Genomic DNA, 22,896 nt, shown 5'->3' with positions numbered 1-22,896 from the left:
TTTAGCAATAGGATTATTGACAACCTGGTTGAAAGCAACTTTAGAGGACTAGAAGCTATATTGCATTGGATTAAATCAATTGCATCAAAGCCTATCTATCCCCCTCGCTTGCCGTCTGTCTCTACACCGATGTCTTCCAAATGCATATCTTAGTCCAGACCTCCTCTTTTTTTTTTTTTTTTTGGCCACACCAGCAACATGCGGGATCTTAGTTCCCCAACCAGGGATCAAACCCGTGCCTGCTGCAGTGGAAGCTCAGAGCCTTAACCACTGGACCGCAAGGGAATTCCCTAGACCTCCTCTTTGAGCTCCACACCCAGATATAATGGATGACTCAATGTCTCCAAGACCAACACTCTCTCCACCCAAACCTCATCTCAGCAAATGGTACCTCCCTTCCTCCAGTGGCACAGTCCATCCATGAAAAACCCTTTTTCCTCACGACCACCCCTATATCTAACCCATCACCACAGCTTGTCAATCCTTTCTACCTATGTGTTCCTCCATCTCCACTGCCAGCATCCAAGTTCAAGCTACCATCTTCTCTCTCACCTGAACCACGGTGGTAGCCTTCTAACTGGTTTCTCACATCAAATTACATACCCCTCTAACCTGTTCCCCACACAGCAGCTGGAGTAATCTTTTAAAACTACAGAGTTGATCACTTCGCTTCCTTGTTTCAAATCATTCAATAGTTGCCAGGACTCTAAAGGTAGAAACCCAAATTCTTTAAATGGCCTAGTAAGCCCTGCATGATCTAGCCCTTGCCTATCTTCCTAGCCAGCATTCACAACACAATTCCTCTGTCTTCCCTCTCACTGTCCCTCTCTCTGTTTCTCACACCATGCCTCCTGCAGTATCACACACTCTGTGTCCCTGTAGCCAAGAACATGGTTCAAATGTCAGACTGTCTGAGGTAAAATCCTAGTTCTACCCCTTCCAGGTTCAATGACCTTGGGCATGTCACTTAATGTCTCAATGCCTCCGTTTCCTCTTCTGTAGACTGGGGTTAAAACTTACCTCTTAGAGTTGTTACAAGAAGGAAATGAAATGTTCTGTGTAAAGCATAGAAACAGGGAATTCCCCAGCAGTCCAGTGGTTAGGACTCGGTGCTTTCCCTGCTGGGGCCTGGGTCCCATCCCTGGTCAAGGAACAAAAATCCCGCAAGCAAGCCGTGAGGCACCGCCAAATGAATAAATAAATACGTAAATAAAGTATAAAAATATAGTCCCCAATTAATGTTAGCAACCGCTAATATTATTCCCCGTTCCCTGCCTGGTTAATGCTTCTCATATTTCAGATCTCAGCTCCAATTATCTGCGTGACGCCTCCCTCATGCTCCCACCTGCCCACCACACCGCAAACTCCCTAACCAGGTCATGACTCTGTTAAATTCTCACATAGCATCCTGAACTTTTCATTCATTCTACAGTACTTTGTGATTATATACCCGAGGGATTATTTTATTAATATCCATCAGTGCTACCAGCCTGTAAGCTCCAAGAGGACAGAGACAGTGTCCATTTTACTCAGTATTAGATCCCCAGATCCCAGCACAGTGTCTGGCATATAAAGCAGGTAGGTTTTGGATGAATGTTTGATTGAAAAGGAGGCAAAGAAGCGGAGCCAATGAGTTCAAATGACTCTAGAAGACTATCATCATAAAGATTAAGGGCAAGACATGGAGAAGGATCCGGTTTTCTCACTACATTTTTAAGCTGGCAGATACTTGAGCATGTTTAAATGCTGATGGGAAGGAGCCAGAGGAGAGAGAACTCACCAGAAGGGATGAGAGCCATGGGGCTGTGCGAGGGGATGGGACTTAGGGCAGGAGCAGGAAGAATCAGTCTCAGACAGAAGGAGGGACACCTCTTCCATGGTATAGGAACAAAAGCTGAGAATTCAGCTGTGCCTGTAGGTTTGGTGGCAGGAAGTCCTACCAAGACCGTTCCATGAATCTTGGTAATGTAAGCAGCAAACCTGGATTTATCCGAGAAGCTCAGCATATTTGGTGGACATCACTCCATTCACTTTTGCCACTCATGTAAAAAGAAAGCAGATATTTTCTTCATCATTGACTGTACTGATGCACTACTGAGCAAAATAACAAGTTTCCAAAGCAACTCAGTTACAGAGCTGAGACAGGCGATCTCAGTGTTCTCTTTATTGAACGTGCTTCCTCCCCAAATTGGGAAACAGTATGGTAAAATGATAATATGGTAAAATAATAGCTGGCACTAGTTGAGTGCTTACCACGTATGGGGCACTGTTCTGGTAATTTATCTGCAATAACTCATTTGATCCCCACATTACGATGTGGAAGCTGAATTCCAGGGAGGTTAAGTAACTTGCCCAAGGTTAACAGGTGGAGGTGGCAAAACTAGGTTTTAAACCCAGGACACCAGGACTTCCCTGGTGGTCCAGTGGTAAAGAATCCGCCTTCCAAAGAAGGGAACACGGGTTTGATCCTTGGTCGGGGAAGTAAGATCCCACATGCTACGGGGCCACTAATGCCGGACGCCACGACTACTGAGCCTGGTCGCCTCAACGAGAAAGCCCATGTGCAGCAAACCACAGAGCTCGCGTGCCAGAACTAGAGAGTGAACCCGCACGCTACAACTAGAGAGAAGCCTGCACGCCACAACAAAAGATCCCTCATGCCTCAGTGAAGATCCCGAGTGACACAACTAAGACCCAATGCAGCCATTAAAAAAATAATAAAATAAAATAAAATAAACCCAGGAGTCTGACTCCAAAATTGATACTTTAAAAATTTTTATTTTATTGAAGTATAGTTGATTTTCAACGTTGTGTTAATTTCTGCTGTACAGCAAAGTGATTGTTGTACATATATATATTCCTTCTCATATTCCTTTTCATTATGGTTTATTACAGGATACTGAATACAGTTCCTTATGCTCTACAGTAGTACCTTGTTGTTTATCCATTCTATATATAATGTTTTGCATCTGCTAATCCTAAACTCCCAATCCATGCCTCCCCAAAATTGATGCTTTTAACCACTCTTCTATACTCCCTCTCTAGCAGAGGGGAAAGAACATATGAGGAATCAGAAGACCTGGTGTCTCTATTACGACCTAACTCTATGTGCTTGGGCATTCGCTTCGGTGTCTGAGCATCAGTTTGCTCATCAATAAAACGAGAATGAGAACGTTTACTTTATGAGGCTTTTAAAAGGGTTATGCGATGTTGAAAAGGGGAAATCACTATATACAAGATATTATTGTCATGTTTATCATAAGATCTAATATCCTTGTCTTCTAGTTGGGTCACAATCTAATAGGCTATCACGGAGACCCTCGGTTCCCATAACCAGTACAGCAGCAGCAGGTTGGCTGATTCTCATCCCATCAGCTTTAACATCCCTGACCAAGTCTCCTTGATGACCAAAAGCACACCTCGGTGCTCCCTTCCTCCTGAATGCACTCACTACTACCTTTGGGAACAGCTGCAGCTTATGCCCTCACTTCTTTGATTTTGTTGCCTGAGGAGTGACTGTTAAAAAATAAGTAGACTGAATTACAGCTAACAGTGAAGTGCACTCCGGAAGGCCAAGTTCCAGTTTGGTGGTAGAATCCTGGTTCCAGTTTAATGGTGGAATCTGACTATCAGAGCTGGGAGAGAACTTCAAGTTCTTCTTTTAGTGCAACTAACACAACAACCCCTCTCCCAACCCATTTTATAGACTAGGAAAACTGAGGCCAGGTAGGTGAGATGACACAACTAGTTTGGATTGGTAGCAGGCTTTTTTTTTTTTTTTTTTACCTTGAAAATGTTTTCAGGTGGGTTTAACACAAACGATTTCACCTTACCAAAATCATATCTGGAAAGTACTTCAAATACTTACATATTTGTTTCATTATGTATACCTTTTCAGAAAGGAGCCAAATCCTAAAATGCCATTACTCATAAATAAACAAAACCTTAAACCAATAATCCAGGCAAAGCCCATTCTTCACATTGCCCTTACTTGGCCATTTCAAGCATTTCTCAGGTAGAAACAGGCCCACATCTTCAGGGGCAGTAAAATCTAATGGTTCAATTCAGACTGCTCTGTACAAAGCTCAGTCTATTATTACTAGTTCATCTCTTAGCTTAGTCTCCTAGTCTGAAAGAACTGTACCTATCTCTTAAAGCTGGAGTTGGGGAGGGGGGGGTCACATGAAATAACACACTTTTAGCACCTACCTGACACTCTATAACTTTATGATTTGGGCATAATTCTTTCCTCTCTTAAGGAGATAGCAATTTACTATTCGATGACCTTAGACCACTAGACATTAGACCACTCCGATGCTACTAAACCAAGGAGAAACCCAGCTGTGACAGGCTGAGATATGTCCGTCCCCACCCCCATTCCCTTTTAAGACAGTGAGTAGGCCGGAATTCTGGTTGATAAATGAGAGGAGCTGAGAAGGAGCTGAGAGAAGCTGCAGTGATGACTGTTCTGAGAATCTGATCTGCGAGGAGACAAATCTCCACATGTACCGTGGAGATGCTTTGGGAAAGACAGCCGGCCTACCTGACCGAAGGAGGACCAGAGAGAGAAGGGCTGGATGAAAGAAATGCTTAAAGGGAGATGGATTGACTGGAGGTGCCCAAAGAGGAAAAATTGAAACGGGAAACAGAGGCTGAATATTGGGAAATCTTCTGGACGGTGAGTGCCATTAAAGGAGGCATTGCGTGTCCCGGGGATACAGATTTGGGGCGAAAAGCGTAGCAGGGACAAAGGTGGGCTACTCAAACTGCGGAGACAGAGCCCCCAAGCTGTGGGGGGTACCCGGATGGCCCGAGGGTGACCAGGGCCGGCGAGGACCGGAAGGCGGGGCTCTGGGGGCACTCACAGGGTAGGCGGGGGGTGGGTTGGGGGGGAGGTCGGGAGCCGGCAGAGGAGCCGACGCCGTGTTAGCCCCGGGGAAGGTCAGCGACCCCGGGCCGGGGAGCTGAGCGGAGACCCGAGAGGGGCCGCGGTTGCCATGGCGCCGGGCGGGGAGGGGGTGACTCGGGCCCCGCCCCGAGTCCCGCGGGGCTGCCGGCTCCAGATGGTCCCGAGCCTCCCGCGGGAGCCGGCGGCCTGCGGCAGGGGGAGGCTATTGTCCTCCTTCCGCGGCGCCGCAGTCCCGCCGCTCGCGCCCGCGCCCCGCCACCGCCGGCCCCGCGCGCTCCCCGCGCCGCTCGCGCCCCGTGACAGCGCCCGCCTGCAGCCTGCCGTGCGCCCCGCCGCCGCCCGCAACCGCCCCTCGCGGCTGGGCTGCGGGCGCGGCAACGACCGGTGCGCCCCCGCCCGCCGCGCTCCCGGCTGTCCGGCCGGCGCTCCGCACCGAGGTAGGTGCCGGTGCCCGTGCCCGCTTTGTCCCGGCCGGCGGGGCTGTGCGCTTTGTGCGGCCGCGTGCGGTCGGCGGGGTCGGGGTCGGGGTCGGGGTCGGGGCCGGCCAGGGGAGCAAGGGTGGGAAGATGCGGCTCCTGGCGCTCGCTCCCGCTGGGTCCCGGGGACAGGATGGAGAGTCAAGTGCCAGCCACCCAGGTACCCGTGTGCGAGCAGCGGGGATCGAGGCTTGCGGGACGCGGGCCTTTCCGGAGACCAGAGAAGAGTCTGGAAGAGTTGGGGCTGACAAACGCGTTAAGGGATCGGGTCGCTGGGCTCTGAGCGAGTCTGACAGCGCCAGCTGTTCGCATCGCGGAGGCGGGCCGGCCGGCGCGGGTCCAAGTGCTGCGGACACGCTCGGCTGTCTCTGCCCCGCTGCTGTGAGCGCTCGACTCCCTCTCGGGAGCTGGCTGGGGGCTCCCTCTGGAGCCGGTGGGCTTCTCCTCGCCTCTTTGGTAGCTAGCTAGCTGCATGCTCTCCTTTTATGCTCCCTCACAGTGTGAGTGACATGCTCCCTCACAGTGTGTGTGAGAGAGGGACACGGTTGGCTGTGGTGACCGGAACACCGGCAGAGGAAAAAGGGAGAATGAAGCCCCTGCGGGTGGCGGGGAAGAGGCAGCGTAAGGTGGCCCTGTGGCCGAGATATGCAGAGGGCTTGGAGTCCGTGGGCACAGAACTAGCGGGCAAGGCCTCCTCCTGAGCGGTTCCAGCTCCAGCACCACAATCGGCATTTACCACCCACTGTGGCTCAGAACGACTTTACCCCTTTAACCTCGTGGCATTGCATACTTGTCTGATCTGCAGGCTTGCCCCTGTCCTAACCTGCTACATGCTGTCTCCGTGGGTTGTTTCTCAGCTGCCCTCCTCCCCTCCGAGAGCAGCCACAATTCCGGCGCTGGAGAGCTGGTCGGTTCAGGCACCGGCACGGTGTCTACAAACCAGTTTCCCTTGAAGGTGAAGGGGGCAGAGTGAATTCCAAATGTGTGACTTAGCTTGAGGTGCTGGGCAACCTCTTGGCATATTCAGAAGAGCAAGGGATTAGGGAGAAAAAAGCTAATAGGGATCTTAGATTTGTCCCTTAGGGAAACTGATGTAACCCATCGGCTACAGACTTGGGGGAGGGGCGTAGCAAGGGAGTGGAAATTAATCTGAATAATTCTGCCCTGAGTGGAGGATTCTAAAGGAGACGATCAAACAAAAATATAGTCCAACTCTTCAGCCCAGTTCCTAAATTCCTTGGAGGAGAGTTCCTGGTGCTTTATCAGGACCACAGCCTTGAGGGAAATGCTTGAGGTTTTGTCTCTCGGTTCTCTGGTTGCCCTGCGTGCATTTCCTTCTGCTGTCCTAGGAGCCCCGAGTTTGTTTGTGATTTCTTTTTCCTTTTACCTCTCCGCTGGTCCACTCATACTTTGAGTCAAATAAGATTTTTACTTTGCCAAAGTCCCCATTCCTTCTCATCTGTTATTCATCCCGCTGTCATTTGTTCAACTCCACCGCCCAGCAGCATCTCCAGCCATATCGTCGTCCTTCCGCACATCTGCAATTTGCCTGTGTCCAGCCATCAGCTCTATTTGTCTCATTAGATCTAGAGCCCACTCCATCTTCATTTTCCTCTCTCCTTGCCTGAGGCTTCTGGTTCTTTGTGGATCTTGGGGTTTCTGAGGGGAAGTTGTATTTGAGTTTAGCATGGGAGAGAGCCTAAACAGACCCAGGGGCTAACCTCAGGTCACACTCATCCCTGAAACTTTGTGTCTTCTATGTCCTCATAGCTTCTCTAATTTAACTGCTTCTCATCTTTGGACAACAGTGGCCCTCAAGATGTGGTCTCCAGACCAGTGGCTTTAGTATCATCTGGGAACAGTTTAGAAATGCAAATTCCCAGGCCCCACCCCAGATCTCCTGAATCAGAAGCTCTGGGGAGCAGGGCCCAGTGGTCTGTGTTTTAATAGCCCTCCAGGTAATTACGATTCATGCAAGGTTGAGAATCCCTGATCCTGAACTATAGAGCTCAACACTGATGGTACTCCAGATGAAAAGCAGAGGGTCTTCTCTGATGCCATTTTCATTCTTTCCTTGTGTTTTTTTCTCTAAATCTAAAAAAGACATGAATTTGATGGAAAAAAAATTATGGCCCATTCATTCAATGTCTCTTTTTTAAATGTTCTTTTTTTTCTTTTTTAAAAAATTTTATTGGAGTATAGTTGATTTACAATGTGTTAGTTTCTGCTGTACAAAAAAGTGAATCAGTTATACATATACATATCTCCACTCTTTTTTAGGTTCCTTTCCTGTATAGGTCATTACAGAGTATTGAGTACAGTTCCCTGTGCTATACAATAGGTCTTTATTAGTTCATTCAATATCTCTTTATTGAACATCTATTGGGAAAACACCAACATGAGTAAGATGCAGCCCTTGTCCTCAACGGGTTAAAAGTGGAGCAGGCAGAGAGACACATAAACAACTAACTGTAATACAATGTGATAAGTGTAATAATAGCTGCACGCTGAAGTGCTGTGGGAGCACAGAGGAGGGAATGATCAACTGTCTCTGAGGGAGGGAAAGAATTAATCAGGAGGAGGATGTGTTGAGAGAAGGAATTAGGGTACAAGACAGACTCTAGCCCGGGGGGATAGGATTTCTAGCTTTACAGGCCAGCGAAAGGGAGGAAAGGGGAAGCGGGGCAGCTGCCCTTGAGGACCAGCTCTAGGCTGAGCAGAGTCCGCATCCAGCAGCGCTTGGGCATATAATCTAGCAGGACCCCAAGCGTGCAGCTGGCGGGAGTTGGCTTTATTATAGCATGAACAATGTAAGCTACTTGGGCCTGGCCTCCAGGTCAGTGGCTAAGAATAAGGCATTGGTGAAACTGTAATCTGGATTAGCTGCTGTACCGTTCTATTGCCAGAGTCCAGGAATCCATGGAGAAGAATCAGGTTGATGATTCCCCAGCATAGAGTTGATTTAGGCGGTCATGGGGCTGGGACACAGGCTGACTAAGGAAATGAGCATGGAGACCCAAATCATAAGCGAGGAATGATAAATCAGAGAAGAGGAACCAGGATGGGATCTATGTAGAGAAACTCAACCAGAAAACTACAGGACTCTGGACGTGGCAGCAGGGAACACAGAACACAGCATATTGTCCAAAAGGCCAGGGGTCTGCAAAGCCCAAATGCTTGAAAACCAAAACTCAGAGGCCCTCAGAACCACTGTGCTGAAGGACACCAGAAAGCATCACTCACTATGGGAATAAACTCCTTGGAGTCCCAACATGGTGGCCCCATGGGGTCCTGTGACCTAAGGCAGGGGTCCCCAACCCCCGGGCCGTGGACACGTATGGGTCTGCGGCCTGTTAGGAACCCGGCCACACAGTAGGAGTGAGCAGTGGGTGAGTAAGTGAAGCTTCATCTGCCACTCCCCATCGCTCGCATTACTGCCTGAACCATCCTCCCCGACCACCACTGTCCATGGAACAATTGTCTTCCACGAAACCAGTCCCTGGGGCCAAAAAATTGGGGGACCACTGATCTAAGGACACCAGTGCCATCTTGGTTCCTTATCTATATGATGGGAGGCATCTTGGAAACTCAGGATGAAAAGCATGTATGTCTCAAATTGGATTTAGCCAGGGGACCATTTTATTTGGGAGAAGGGGAGGTTTCAGCTTCATATTTTCTCCCCCAGGTTATAGGAGAGGCTGTAACACCCAGACCTCCCTGAGAGGTCTGGATCCCATGCCTTGGTCCCAATAGGATCTGTCAGGAGGACAAAGTTGGGTCACCAAAAAGAAGACAAAGAGGTATATGTTTAGGTTTTGTACAGCTTCCAGAGGTCCTGGGGACACACAGCAGTTTGGAGATGGGGTCTGACAGTCTGCTTCTTTCGGTTTCTGCTCTTTGTGGAGTACAAAGATATAAAACAAGGTTTGAAAACCTCAGAGGCCTTCAGGGGCCAAGCAGGTAACAAAAATGTGTGACAAGGCTGGGAAGGAGCCAACAGGGAATGGTGGGGCCTGTAGAGAAGTGGAAAGCGCAAGCCCACCTAAAAGAATCCCAAATTAGTTCTTTTATAACAGCTCATTGGCCATACCCCTGGGGGCTGGCTTTAGTAGGTTTGTGACTCCTGATAAAAGGAAAAAGGGTCACAGAATAGAAGGTGGGACATTGTATGTAGGGTTTTTTGTGGAGAGCTCTGTGCAGGGAGAGCGGGAGTGCTAGAAATGTGCATCCCAGAGCTAAGTGTGAGCATGGCTGCTGTGGAAGAAGCCCTAATCTGAGGGGCCCAGAGAAATGGAATTCGAATTGGTCCCAGGGCTTAGGCTGCTTCCCTGTCCAGTGGCTGAGAGTACTTGGGGACTCTAGTTCAGGTCACACCTTGCCTACAGCACTCTTTGCTCAGGTTGACTTGACTCTGCCCTCGAATTTATTTTTATATAAATATTTACAGAGCAAATTCAAAGAATCTGCTGGGGATTAGGGAAAATGATGGATTTTAAATGAGAAAGGAGTCCTCAGCCTAGTAAAAATGAAGCTCTCTTTCCTATTACAAGGAATGAAAAGCCCAAATCTAGGAACCTGAGACCTTAACTCCCAGGGAAATGTTTGTGTGTGTTTTCTTTTTGGGAGAAAAGGGAGGGGTAGACAGTCCTGGCCTTCACGTGGGGCGGGTTCTGCTTGATGAAACCACTTAATGACAGAAGCCAAGTTCTGCCCTGTACACCCATGGGAACACATCTCACATCTCGCTAACCACCCACAACTCACCACCCATTCTTTCTTCCTTCCCCCACACCACACAAGAGGTACCATACCTTTTTTCTAGAGCCAGAGACTGCCAAGGTCATAGCCCCAACCCTAGGAAGTGGTGCTAAGGATGAAAATGTCTTTGTATTTAAGAGGCACTAGGAAAATGAGAAATGAAGAATTTGGGGTTCAGTTACAGCGTCAGCCCCCTCCATTCTCTTGAATGGCTGCTGAATTACTCGAGAACTTTGGATAGTAGAGGTTTAAAAAAAAAAAAATCCCTAGAAGCTAATCTGAAACTCATTTGTTAGTTTGGAGAAGGACAGGGTTTGTTTGTGTAAAATAGAGTCGTGAGTTGTGCTGGCGAGCACACATGGTCCCAGTTTCCCCAGCCTGGGCCCTAGAAGGGAGCTCTGAAGGGCTCCAGGAAGTTCAAGAACATGTAAATGTTATGATTAAGCGCTTGTCCTCCAGAGTCAAAAAGAATCTCGCTTCAAAACCCAGCTCTGCGCCTTCCAGCTGCCTCCCAGCGACCCTGAACCGTGATTTAACTTTCATGGAGCAACTTCGTCATCTATGAAATGGGGATGATAATGGACCCTTGCCCCACAGAGGGTTGCGGTGAGGTGATGCATGTAAATGGCGAGGACACGTATCACAGCTGACGTTCATTGAGCACCTATTAAGTGTTCTCTGTCACAAGTAAAAGGAAAACAAGGGGAGATAACCATACTGTGTCCTCCTTTGAACTCCTGGGCTCTTTATCCATGCTTACTAGCAGTGCATCAGTCTTCCTGGTGTATCATAGATGCATCTTGGCCTGAGAGCAGGATGTGGGTCTTTTCACCTCAAATCGCTTATAGCAGCAGTCCCCAACCTTCTGGTTTCATGGGGGTGGGGGGGATGGTGGTAATGCCAGCGATGAGGAGTGATGGGGAGCTGCAGGTGATGCTTCGCTCACTCACCCACCACTCACCTCCTGCTCTGCAGCCTGGCTCCTATCGGGCCATGGACCCATACTGGTCCGCAGCCCGGGGGTGTGGGGATCCCTGGTTTACAGGGTATAGGAGGCCATCTTGGGGGTGGGGGTGGGGGCGGGGGCACTCAGAACAGTTTGTGGAACCAGGAATGAAAGAACTCCAGTTTATACTCACTATTGCCCAAGGGGTCCCAGGCCTGCTTCCTGCATTGCCCTGGTGTCCATATTGCTGTCCTGAGCCACGCTGAGGGCCATCGCCACCTTCGGCCCCCTGCCCACTGTCCCTCTCTGGCCTCAGGTTCTGGAGACCTTCATCTCCACTATGTCGCTCTGAGACACTGCTGCCTTCCAGCCCCACTCCACGTGTGTCTGTTGTGTTCCTGTCTGTCTCTGCTTCTCCACCATGGCTTCCTCTCTCCCACTGGGGGATGATTTCCATTGGTGAAAACAACGACCACAACCTTTGGCCGTCAGGAGAGCAGAGCAGATCTAGGGCAGGAAGAGAGGAGGACATGGTGAGTGTTGGACTCAGTGGCTCTGAGAGGCGCCTCACCAGCCACATTCCCCCTTGCAGGAGCAGGAGGCCATCCACCACCATGAGCAGCACCCTGTCACCCACAGACTTTGACAGCTTGGAGATCCAGGGCCAGTACAGTGACATCAACAACCGCTGGGACCTGCCCGACTCAGACTGGGACAATGACAGCAGCTCGGCCCGCCTCTTCGAGAGGTCTCGAATTAAGGCCCTGGCAGGTGAGGTCAGGGGAGGGCGGGGGGAGATGCTGAGAATGGATGTGGGATGGGAAGCTTGTCATGAAGAGTCCTTCAACTTCATGGGAAGACCGACTCTTTCTAAGCTGCTGCACTAGAGCGGGAAATCCAGATCACCCTACCAAGCCCCTGGCCCCCAACTCCAGCCTCAAGGACAAACCGCGCACAGTCCATAACATGCCCAGCTTCCTTCCCCACAAGCAGGGAGAAGCCGTGCTGACCCTGGGACTCAGCTGTGTTCCCCTCTGCGCTCAGCTGACTTCCCGGCCTCTATCCCTGAGTCATGTTCCTTGATTCTTTTGCGCTTAGTCTTGCTATTCTGTTTCCACCCACCTCTCCCTTACCTTTCATCCTCTTGTCTCTTCCTTGATTTCCACCGTCATCTCTCACACCTGTTCCCCCTCCTAGTCCAGTAGCCTCTCCTCTCCCTCCCCACCTGTTCCTTCCACCTGCCGCCTGTTCCTCCCTCTATTTCATCTACTGGTTCCCTGAAGCAGGTTCCCTCTGCCTGCCTCTGGTTTCCGCAGCCGCCCATTCTCCCCGCCTGCCTCAGCCCCTGCCCTCCCCTATGGCCTCGGTTCTCTCCTTCAGCCCCTGCGAACACAAGCAAACCCGTTCGACGGGCCTCCCTGCGTTCTGGGGAGGAGTTGTCATGGCAACAAGAGTGCGGCTGCCACCTGACACCACCGGCTGCCGCTGTCGTGGGGCTGAGTCACCCACACACCCCAAGGCCACCCACCTTTTTGGTTTCCCTCCTCCATGCCACCCTTGTCTTTTCCACTGACCTGCTGGCCTCCCAGCCCAGTGCAGTGGGAGAGGTCACAGCTACTCCTTCCTGAGAGGTGGTGCTCCCAGCATGGGTGGGGTGGCCTCCTATAAGAAGGTAGACACTGAGGGGGGTGGTTCCCAAACTTGGCCGCACTTTTTACAGGATCACCCACGGATGTTTTCACAAATATAGGTTCTCAAACCCCTTTCTGGACACACCAAATTAGAATCTTTGGACCTAAGGTCCAGGAATCGGAATTTTTAAGCTCTCCAGGTAATTCTTTTCAGGCAGCCCAACACCGTTCTGAGGATCCCCATGTGGTAGCCATTGCTTCTGGGGGTCCCTTATCAACTTCTGCTGGGCCTCCCTGTCCTTCCCGTTAGGTCTACACGCTGGCTTGTGAAATACTCATATTGCTGTTTCTATAGATGAGAGAAGGCAGAAGACATGGGTTATGGAGAATCTCACCTCTCTGGGGGAAAGTTTCTCTGGTACCCTGATTTTGGATAACAGTAGCTTCTAGAATGGTCATGATGTCTGTGTGCACACGACACGTGATACCCAGGACTGTTGCAATGTTTGCGCATGCGACATATGCCACCTATGCTGTCAATAGGTGTTTATCTCCACTACTAAACGGGGCTTTCCTGAGGAGGTGTCGCTGTATGGGCTTTGCCTAGCACTGCGCCTCGCACCAGTAGGTGCCAAATAAATACAGAATGAAGGAACATGGGAGAAGGGCAAGAGCAGCTTGTAAGTGACAAGGGCTGAAGCCCATAGAAAGGTAAGAAGGAAATCGGGTAGATGTGCCCGGGCAGTGGGTGTACTGAGGGCCTGGGATGGCCTGGCCGAGGAGGGCCTGATGGGCCCCATGGCAGGGAAGGAGCTGATACTGGAGGTGAGGATGACAAACAAGTGAGGAAGATAACAACATCTATCTCACAAATGAAGGAATGTAAGCAAACACCTAGCACAGTGCCTGGCTAGTACTACTGAGCTGGCTTTGCCCCTTCAAGGATTTCTCTTTCTCTGCTCCCTGAGCTGGGGATCAAAGCCCACATCCTGAAGGGGGACCTCCCAGAGTCACAGAGAGGGGGCATCCTCATCACACCTGCAGACCTTGGGAAAGCAGGACTTTGCTTCGGGGGCCTCTCGCTCGGGTCTTGTGTACTCGGAGGCAACTCGGGGCCAGACGGGCAGGTCTCTAAGGCCCCGGCAGTTCCCTCCTGCGGCCCGCGGGGCCTGGCCCTGCCCCAGCCGGAAAGCTCCGCCTCCCACCCCTCCCCCGTCACTGTCCGACCTGTTTGTCTGGAGCTGCCTCCGTCTCCTCTCGCCGCAGCCAGGTGTGTTCTGACGACGGGTCCCGCAGCTCGGGGCTCAGACATCCCGTGACTCCTTTTTCCCACTCCTCGAAACTTCCACCGTCCTTGAGGCACACCCCCTGCCACCCGGGGACCCCAGGCTCGCGGGATCCCAGGCTCGAGGGGGAGCCGACCCTCGGCGCCCCGCCACGGCGCGGGCAGAGCATGGACGCTGGGCCCCGGGAGAGTGAGAGGCAGCAGCATCATGAACGGGCACGGAGTGAGCAGGGCGCACGGGCACGGCCTGAATGGGGCCGGCGAGTTTTACTACGAGGCTGTGGAAGAGTCTCAGATCCCCGGGGGCCTCCCGCTCTCGCCGGCTGCCTTCATCAGCCCGGCTCAGTACGCCAGCATGCTGGAGGGACGCTTCAAGCAGCTTCAAGGTGGGCTCCGGGGGGCGAGCGGAGGGGAGCCGCGCGGAGAGGGGGCCCCGCGGAGCGAGGGGCCCGGGGGGCGTGGTAGAGGAGCCGGAGCCAGGAACGCGGGGTCGGGGGGAGCGTCTTCTGTGACTCAGACGTTTGTGTTGGGAGACAAAGTGCCGGGGGAATAGTTACAAGTGGCCGGAAAACACGGGGATGCTGACAGAATCGGGAAAGGCTTGGACCCGCTGGAGGGGCGGTGAGATCGAGAGCGGGTGTGACGGCGGCGTCGGGGCCCAGCTGGGCGTGTGTCCTCGAAGGCGGGGAGCGAACGTGGTTCGCCGAGACTTTCCGGCCTTTGGGAGGAAACGCCCGCTGGGGTGGTCAGGGAAGGAGACAGGGAGAGTGAGCCAGTAGGCGAGGGACCTAGGGCGTGTTTGTGCTGCCCTGGGTTTCTGAGTGGGTGTCTTAAGTGTGTGTGGAAACCCGGGAGTGTGTCAAAGGGAGCTGGTGCAGACAGGCTCAGGTATATGTCTGAGCAGGCTGTGTTCACCCTGGCGGCCATACTCCAGTGTATCTCTGGGAGCCACTGTGTCTTGTGTGTCCGTGGATGCCTTGTAAAGTTACACTTTGTCCCTGGCGCTTGGCTTTGCACATTTTTCTCCTAGCTGCCCCCGTTTCCACATCTTCCCCTCTCATGCTACCTGTGCACCAAAATGGCCTCACCCCTGTGTGCCTGGCATCAGGGCAGACTCCATGGGTCCAGTAATGGCTGATGTTCCGGGCAGTCCCCGGCTCGGGCAGGGCCTGTGGACCCTGAGAGAAGGCCCACAGAGCATCAGGATATCTGAGCATTTCTTAGGACCCCAAGGTTGTCCCAGGTACGGGGTTGGAGGTAAGAAAGACAGAAATAGACATGGGTGTGTCGCTATGCTTTATGGGTGAGGTACATAGGAATGTGAGATTAAGGGGTGAGTCTTTTCGGTTTCCGAGATGCTGGTGCTGAGACGGAAGGACAAGTGACTCTTCAGGCCCTGGCTATTTGGACTGGGTCCTTGCACTGGGCTCCTCTGGGGAGAACTGGTGGAAATCCTAGTGGCCGGAGCAGCTTCCGATGGCCTGAGCCTCTTCCCTCACGTTGTCATTTATAATACTTTTAATTCTTATTTTTCTGTGAAATGTAACAGCATCCCCTCATCAGCAGGTCCCCCTGTGGACCAGCCAGCAGGCACCTCCTCACTTTTTTGGAGATTGGCGCTAAACTCTGCCTGGCTTCTCCCTGCCCCCACCCCGTGTTTCTTGGACTCACTGTTTCCCCTGTTTCCTACTTTCACGATGACGTTTTCCCTCTTGGCATTGGAATATTAGTGTCCTGGGACAGGATCCCCTTGCAACCAATTGAGTCAACCCAGAAGTAGAGGAGCCTGTCTTTTCTTTAAATTATCCCAAGAGAGCAAGCTGACTCAGGAGGCCTGCAGCCTCTATAATGTCACATCCTTCTAATGACCACTTGGAACAGCGGCTGCTGTAATTTAAGTTCACACCCTCTCCTTTGTCCACCACCAAAAGGGAACAGCCATACCTTCTGCTGGACCGACCTGAGCAACTCTTACTCTTTCCTTCGGGTTAGATTATGCCTATAAACAGTAACTCACCGAGGAGCCACTTCGTGCCTCATCTTACACACGTTGTCTCAGTCAACACAATGACTTGCTGAAAGAGAAAGTAATGTCCCCATTTTACAGATGAGGAAAGTGAGGCCCTGATGGGTGAAGCAACAGCATTTCACCACTGTTAAATGACAGAGTCCTGATCCCAGACCTCCCCTGCATGTCCCCTGCTTCTAATTTCTTTCATCCTTTCTTCTCAAAGCCTGTTTTCCATCTCTTATTTTTGTTCTTCACCTTGCTTATGAACTCATTCCAATTTCTGTATTTCCCGGCTTTTTAAGCTATGGGTTTTCCTCCCGGCCGTCTTCCTGCCCTTCCTCCTCCCCAGACCTCACTTCCCCAACCCCACCAACTGGTGTTTAGAAGCAGGTGCACGGTACTTGAAGGGCAGAAATGACCCCATGTTGCTGCCACAGATGAGCGAGAAGCTGTGCAGAAGAAAACCTTCACCAAGTGGGTCAACTCTCACCTGGCCCGGGTGACATGCCGGGTGGGAGACCTGTACAGCGACCTCCGGGATGGACGTAACCTCCTGAGGCTCCTCGAGGTGCTCTCGGGAGAGACACTGGTGAGCTGTGGTCACCAGGGAGGAGGAGGCCTGAGAGACAGTGGTCAAGGGGACAAGCTATGGGAGTGGCCCCGAACAAGAAGAGTGACACCACAGAGCAGAAAGCAGTGGCCGCCCTCTGCTCAAAGGATGGTTTCATTTTGAGAGGCTTTGCTGCGTGAATTAAACCAGGAGCATTGCTTCGTGGAGACAGGAACAGTGGCCCCATTGAAAAGATTTTTTTCCCACCCACTCTGGGTGTCCTTAATTCCCTTGGGAATCTTAATCTGCCTCAAGCCTCATCTGCAACTCAGCTTTAGCTCCCTGGGGCGGTCCCTGTGTTCCTGAGGGAGGTCAGGGGGAAGGTGTAGGAAGCAGGGCCCCGGGAAAGCTAGGAGGGAAGGAAGAGGAGGCCCATGGTCCCATGGCTTTGTGTCCCCGGTCCCTCGACAGCCAAAGCCCACAAAGGGCCGCATGCGGATCCACTGCCTGGAGAACGTGGACAAGGCGCTGCAGTTCCTGAAGGAGCAAAAAGTGCACCTGGAAAATGTGGGCTCGCATGACATAGTGGACGGGAACCACCGCCTGACCCTCGGGCTGGTGTGGACCATCATCCTTCGATTCCAGGTACCCCGCACGGTGTTGCTCGGTGGGTGCCCTGCACACCGGTGCTGCAGCCCCCAAGGTCACTGCACACACGGAGGGCCTAGGACCTCCTACGCCAAATCAGGGGACGCTCCTCATTAAACAGGGTGGAGGCCAGCGTGGATGTTGTCAAACTTCTGTGGCAAATTCTCTGTGGCCTGGTCTGTGTACTGGTCACGGGCTATAGGACCACATGCCGCTGCACAAGGGACTGGAAATTTTACAGACTGGTCCTTCCCCACGGAGAGTTTTAGAGCTACATTTGGGGTCTGGTTACCAGCCCACTCCGCTGCCTCAAATTCTGCTCACCTCCCTCAAAAGAGAACAGCCACCCTACTCCTTCTTATGCTCTGAGCAAAGCCAGTCCAGTGTCCTTAACGCCATCACAGCTCTCCTGATTCCCCTGCCTCCTCCCCGGGTGTAACCTCCCCTGCTCCTTCCAGCCCTAAGCAGAGCTCTCTCAGCTTCACCTTTGAAACCCAGCCGTCAGGAAATGTTCACTCCACTACCTGCAGTTCTCCCACCTGCAGGAACCGCATTCTTCGCTTCGAGGCACTTCCACTCTTCTGAGTTCCCACCCCATTCTGCTGCCTCAGATCCCTTTGACCTGAAGTTTTGTGGTCACTGACCCAGGAGGAAAGGTCCCCAGGCTCTGTCCTTGGACCCTTAATCCAGGAATCTAAGGAGCAGTTTCCTGCCGTGTATCTCTGAGCATCTCTGATAATTCCAGGAGCCCCTGTTCAGGGAGTGAGGGCCTGCCTTCCTCCCTTCCTTCCTTCTGTCCTTCCTTCCTTCTTAGATCCAAGACATAAGTGTGGAAACAGAAGACAATAAGGAGAAGAAGTCAGCCAAGGATGCCCTGCTGCTGTGGTGCCAGATGAAGACCGCGGGGTGAGGCTGCCCAGGCAGCGTGGCCTTGGAGGGTTGGATGCACTGAGGCTGTGCAGAAAAGGAAGGATGGGGGCCAGGAACCACAAGCTGGAGGTCCATCCTCGAGACACAGACCGGGATGGGCCTCCTCACTGTCTATCCTGGCCTCTGTTTACAGGTACCCCAATGTCAACGTGCACAACTTCACCACCAGCTGGAGAGATGGGCTGGCCTTCAACGCCATTGTACATAAACACCGGTGAGAAGACGGGGGTTCGAGAGCTTGTCTGAGTTACTGGACGGGTTGATGACCCATGGGCCCAGGCACACATAGACAAAGCAGTGAGATGAGATGAGCTACACGGCAGTTACGAGAAAGGAACGTTCGGAGAAGAGCCAGGATGTCGGGGTGCCTACTGCATGGAGGGCTTGCGATGGGAGCCCTGGGGCAGGGAGGGTTGGGGACTTAGGGAGAAAGATAGGAGTGGTTTACTTTTCCTCTTCAGAATCTCCCTTGCCCTTGATACCTTCTATATTCCTTCCTCACCCAGGCCAGACCTGCTGGATTTTGAGTCCCTGAAGAAGTGTAATGCACATTACAATCTGCAGAACGCTTTCAATCTGGCTGAGAAGGAGCTGGGACTTACGAAGCTGCTGGATCCTGAAGGTGGGGCAGAGAGGCTGTGGGTTAGAGACAGAAGGTAGATGAGTGGGTGCCAGGGGCTGAGGGCGGCGAGAACGGGAAGGAACTGCAGATCGTTCAGATGGCTACGGGGTTTCTTTGGGAAGTGACGGAAATGTTCCGGATTTAGATCGTGGTGACGGTTGCACAATCTTGTGAATGTACTAAAAACCGTGGAATAGTATACTTTAAAAGGGTGAATTTTATGGCGTGAAAAGTATATCTCAATATAGGAAGAAAGGCAGCCCCGTGGCAGAAAGAGCCCTGGGGTATGGTTCTATCCCAGCCCCTCTACGGAGCAGCTCTGTGACATAGAGCCAGTCGCTTGGCCTCTCTGTGGCTCGGTTTCCTCATCTCTAAAATGAGAAGATCGGTCTCCGTGGTCTCTAAGGGCCCTTCTAATCCCAAAACTCTAGGGTTCTAAATTAAGCTCCGTGACCTTGAGGTCTCACAAAGCACTGGCCTTATGGTCAGCTGACCCTACTCATTGGCCCCTGTGGTTCCGATCTAATGCTGATGAGACTGGGAATGGCCACTGAGCTCTTGTTTTGTACCTGGCACTACACTTGACGTGCTCTAATTAATGTAATCCTCACAACACCCCCTTTGAAATCAATATCCTGCTCCATTTATGGAAGAGAAGACAGGGGCCTGTAAAGCTTGAGTGACTTCCCCAAGGTCATACGGCTGGTGGAGCTGAGATGCAAATTCAGGCAGCCTGGCTCCAGAGCCTGTTTCCTCAGTCACCTCTCTGGGAGAGCAGAGAGCCGTCTTGGTGCAGCCAGAAAAGGGAAGGACGGAAGGGCCGAGTGACTTCCTTGCTGAAAATGCTCCTTCTGAAGCTCCTTGGGCAGATTTCGGACTTGGTTACTTTCTCCCCGTCTTCCATCGCACCTGTAGTCCCTGTTCCCGTGCTTCTTAGTCCAGAGTGACAAACATCAGCTAAGTAGTGATCAAAGCAGGCCAAGTACAAGGTTCCTGGGAGAGCATTTGAGAAGCACAGCTATGATAAAGAATATTTAAGTAAAGCCTCGTATCCCGTAACTTTCTGAGATGGTTTCCGTGGCTCCCGCCTGCCTGTGGGAGGTCAGAGGTGGTCAGGAGGGCTTCTGGTCTAATAGTCTTCCCTGTAGGTAGGATACAAGCTGGCCCAATTAAGAGAACCAATTAAGAGAGTTCAAGTCATAGTCAGCCTTGGTGTCCTCGTGGTAGGAGTTAATTTGGCTTGAAGGACACTCACCTCCTGGGCCCACAGCTGAACTTTGGGACTGAGGTAAGAAATAGCCATGACTGTGCCCCAAGACAGCCCTGAGAACTGGCCTCTGTCCCTGCTTCCAGGGCTCCCTGGGCCCATCCCTCTGAACATTCTGGGTTCAGGAGGCCTCGTTCATACCTTCTGTCTTGCTGCCCCTGAATTGGATGACTTCTTGGGCATCTTTCCAGCCCATAAGTCCACGATCCATCCCCCAATGGGAATGCTATTTCTTTTCTTGTCTCTCTTCCTCCAAACAACTAATTTTACACTGGGCTTCTGGATTTTAAACTCTTTGGGCTTCTGGATTTTAAACTCCGCTTGTTTCTAGGAAGAGGGAGAATAGAAAGGTTAGCTTTTCATGCCCTTGTAGTCCAAATAGTTTATTTGTCATTTTACTCTGAAGGAAGCTGGAAAGATATCATCAGCCTGGGAGGGCTAGGAGGCCCCTAGGATTGGGGCATACTTCTGGGAGGCGGGTTTCTAATCTCGGCCTGATCTGAGTGGTCCTTTTTCTCAGATGTGAATGTGGACCAACCAGATGAGAAATCAATTATTACCTACGTGGCTACTTACTACCACTATTTCTCCAAGATGAAGGCCCTGGCCGTGGAAGGCAAAAGAATTGGCAAGGTACTCTCCAGCATGGGGGTGGTAGGCATAAAGACCAGAGGAGGCCTGGCCTAGGGGTCCTACTCCCCTAAAGCAGGAGCAGGGGAGGACTGGGCCAGGGAACCCACAGCACGGTTTCACAGGTGCTGGACCACGCCATGGAGGCCGAGCGCCTGGTGGAGAAGTATGAGTCCCTGGCCTCAGAGCTGCTGCAGTGGATTGAGCAAACGATCGTGACCCTCAATGACCGGCAGCTGGCCAACTCCCTGAGTGGTGTCCAGAACCAGCTCCAGTCCTTCAATTCCTACCGCACTGTGGAGAAGCCACCCAAGTAGGTGTCCCTGAGCCACACCCTGCCACGGCCTGCCTGCCCCAAGCTGTGCTCACACAGCAGGAAGCCTAAATGAGGGGAGCCTTTTGGGAGGGAGATGCGGCAGCACATAAATGCAGTGGAGGCTCATTTCCCCCCGCTCAGAGCCCCATTAGCAGTTTCCAAAGTAAAAAATTTTAATGGTCACCCATTACAGGAAATCATGCTGTGGAAATGATTGCCATGGTATGTAGAGCCGGTGCGGTCTACTCAGAAGAGATTGGTCGGGGTGTCTCGGCAACCCAATCCCAGCTTAAGGACAGGGGATTGGATCCGACAGGCAGGTTGTCGCTGGCAATACGTGCATGTGGCTGGTCACTTGCGCATTGCACAGGTTCTTATCATTTATGTATTTTAGCAACTGACTGTTGAAGTATGGAATTACTACTAGATGGTTCTATACGGTACATGCTAAAACTTCTGTGTTTTTTGTTTTTGAGCTCTTTTGGAGTTAATGTGTTTCAGCTCCAAAACTAATATTAAGCCAGAAAACATCTGTTCCTGTGCATTCCAGGGAATGATTTGAGGTGTGCCCTTTGACCCAGAAAGTCCTCTTCTGGGCATTGAACAAAGAAATAGCTTCAAGGATATTCACGAACGTGACCTTTGTAAAAGAAAAATAGGTCATGGTACAGCCACTGAAAATAATATCGGAGAAATGTATTTATTCACCTGAAAAGACGTTCATGAAACCTAAGAGTTACAAGACAGTTGTCTGTGGATGGCAGAGAGCAAAGGGCTAAGCGTCCAGATTCAAAGTACCTGAGTTCACATCGTGGCTCTGCCACCTACCCTTGTGAGCACTGGGCATTATTTAGCCTGTGTGTGCCTCGCTTTTCACATCTGGAAAATGGGGGTAACGAGAGAATGTAGGTAACAGTGAGAAGGAGTTAGTGCATGCAAAGCCCTGAGAACAGGGCCTGGCTCTCCGTGAGTGAGTCCTCCACAAATGTTAGCTATGGTTATGGTATGATCCCGTCTGTGTAAAGCAGAAATGCAGTACATACATGCCCAAGGGTGACAGTGGTCGTGTCTGTGTGGTTTTCAGTTGTTTTAAAATTAGGTTCTTTTTTATTTATTTTTTGCGGTATACGGGCCTCTCACTGTTGTGGCCTCTCCCGCTGCTGAGCACAGGCTCCGGACGCGCAGGCTCAGCGGCCATGGCTCACGGGCCCAGCCGCTCCGCGGCATGTGGGATCTTCCCGGACCAGGGCACGAACCCGTGTCCCCTGCATCGGCAGGCGGACTCTCAACCACTGCACCACCAGGGAAGCCCTAAAATTAGGTTCTTTTTAAACGTGGTTTACCAGTATTTTCACAAGCTTTTATAAGAAGAAAAGCAACACAGAACAACTTCATTCTGAAATGTAAAGAGCCCCCGGGCCCCTCGTGGCCTTTGACTCTGACCCCACCTGGCCTCCTGCCTCAGGTTCACTGAGAAAGGGAACTTGGAAGTGCTGCTCTTCACCATCCAGAGCAAGCTGCGGGCCAACAACCAGAAGGTCTACACGCCCCGCGAGGGCCGGCTCATCTCTGACATCAACAAGGTCCACAGCCTCCCTTCCATCCCTGGGACGACCCACCCTCAGCACCAGCCCCTACTGTCCCTGCTTGAACCCTCGGCCTGGCTTGAACCCACCCATCCCGGGTGCAGGCGTGACTCCCACATCCTCTCCCGAGTCCTGCACGTCCCCCTCCTCCTCCCTCGGTCTCTCCATGCAAATTATACCCCAGTCCCTTATCTTGTTCAGCATATCCTCGACTCACGGGCCCTACTTTTGTTTCATTTTTTTCACAGCATAAGATTAACAAAAGTAATAGGGTTCACCCACAGCCCCACCACCAGAAACAAATCCAGTGATTTCCACTGTTCCCTGTCCC

The 22,896-nt window shown here is 51.7% G+C and overlaps 1 protein-coding gene across 3 annotated transcripts in view; it reads left to right on the top strand.

Annotated features, from left to right (window-relative positions):
• Positions 1 to 11,703: 11,703 nt before the first annotated feature.
• Positions 11,704 to 22,896, top strand: part of SPTBN2 (spectrin beta, non-erythrocytic 2) — a gene marked incomplete at both ends in the record, with an annotated part of 30,677 nt that continues 19,484 nt past the window's right edge. For 2 of the 3 annotated variants that reach the window (XM_082844874.1, XM_082844873.1), the window contains 9 exons: positions 11,704 to 11,860; positions 16,454 to 16,605; positions 17,038 to 17,211; positions 18,029 to 18,120; positions 18,278 to 18,358; positions 18,651 to 18,766; positions 20,554 to 20,666; positions 20,789 to 20,976; positions 22,445 to 22,562. In XM_082844874.1, the coding sequence (XP_082701000.1) occupies positions 11,704 to 11,860; positions 16,454 to 16,605; positions 17,038 to 17,211; positions 18,029 to 18,120; positions 18,278 to 18,358; positions 18,651 to 18,766; positions 20,554 to 20,666; positions 20,789 to 20,976; positions 22,445 to 22,562 (1,191 nt within the window). Of the gene's footprint in view, positions 11,861 to 14,213; positions 14,392 to 16,453; positions 16,606 to 17,037; positions 17,212 to 18,028; positions 18,121 to 18,277; positions 18,359 to 18,650; positions 18,767 to 20,553; positions 20,667 to 20,788; positions 20,977 to 22,444; positions 22,563 to 22,896 lie in introns of those variants that run through there. The other variant, XM_082844872.1, reaches the window with a different exon arrangement.

Source organism: Leucopleurus acutus (assembly GCF_964270905.1).
Source record: "Leucopleurus acutus genome assembly, chromosome: 8".
Lineage (NCBI taxonomy): Eukaryota > Metazoa > Chordata > Mammalia > Artiodactyla > Delphinidae > Leucopleurus > Leucopleurus acutus.
Note: the sequence above shows the minus strand (reverse complement) of the source record. Positions and strands in the feature narration are given on the sequence as shown.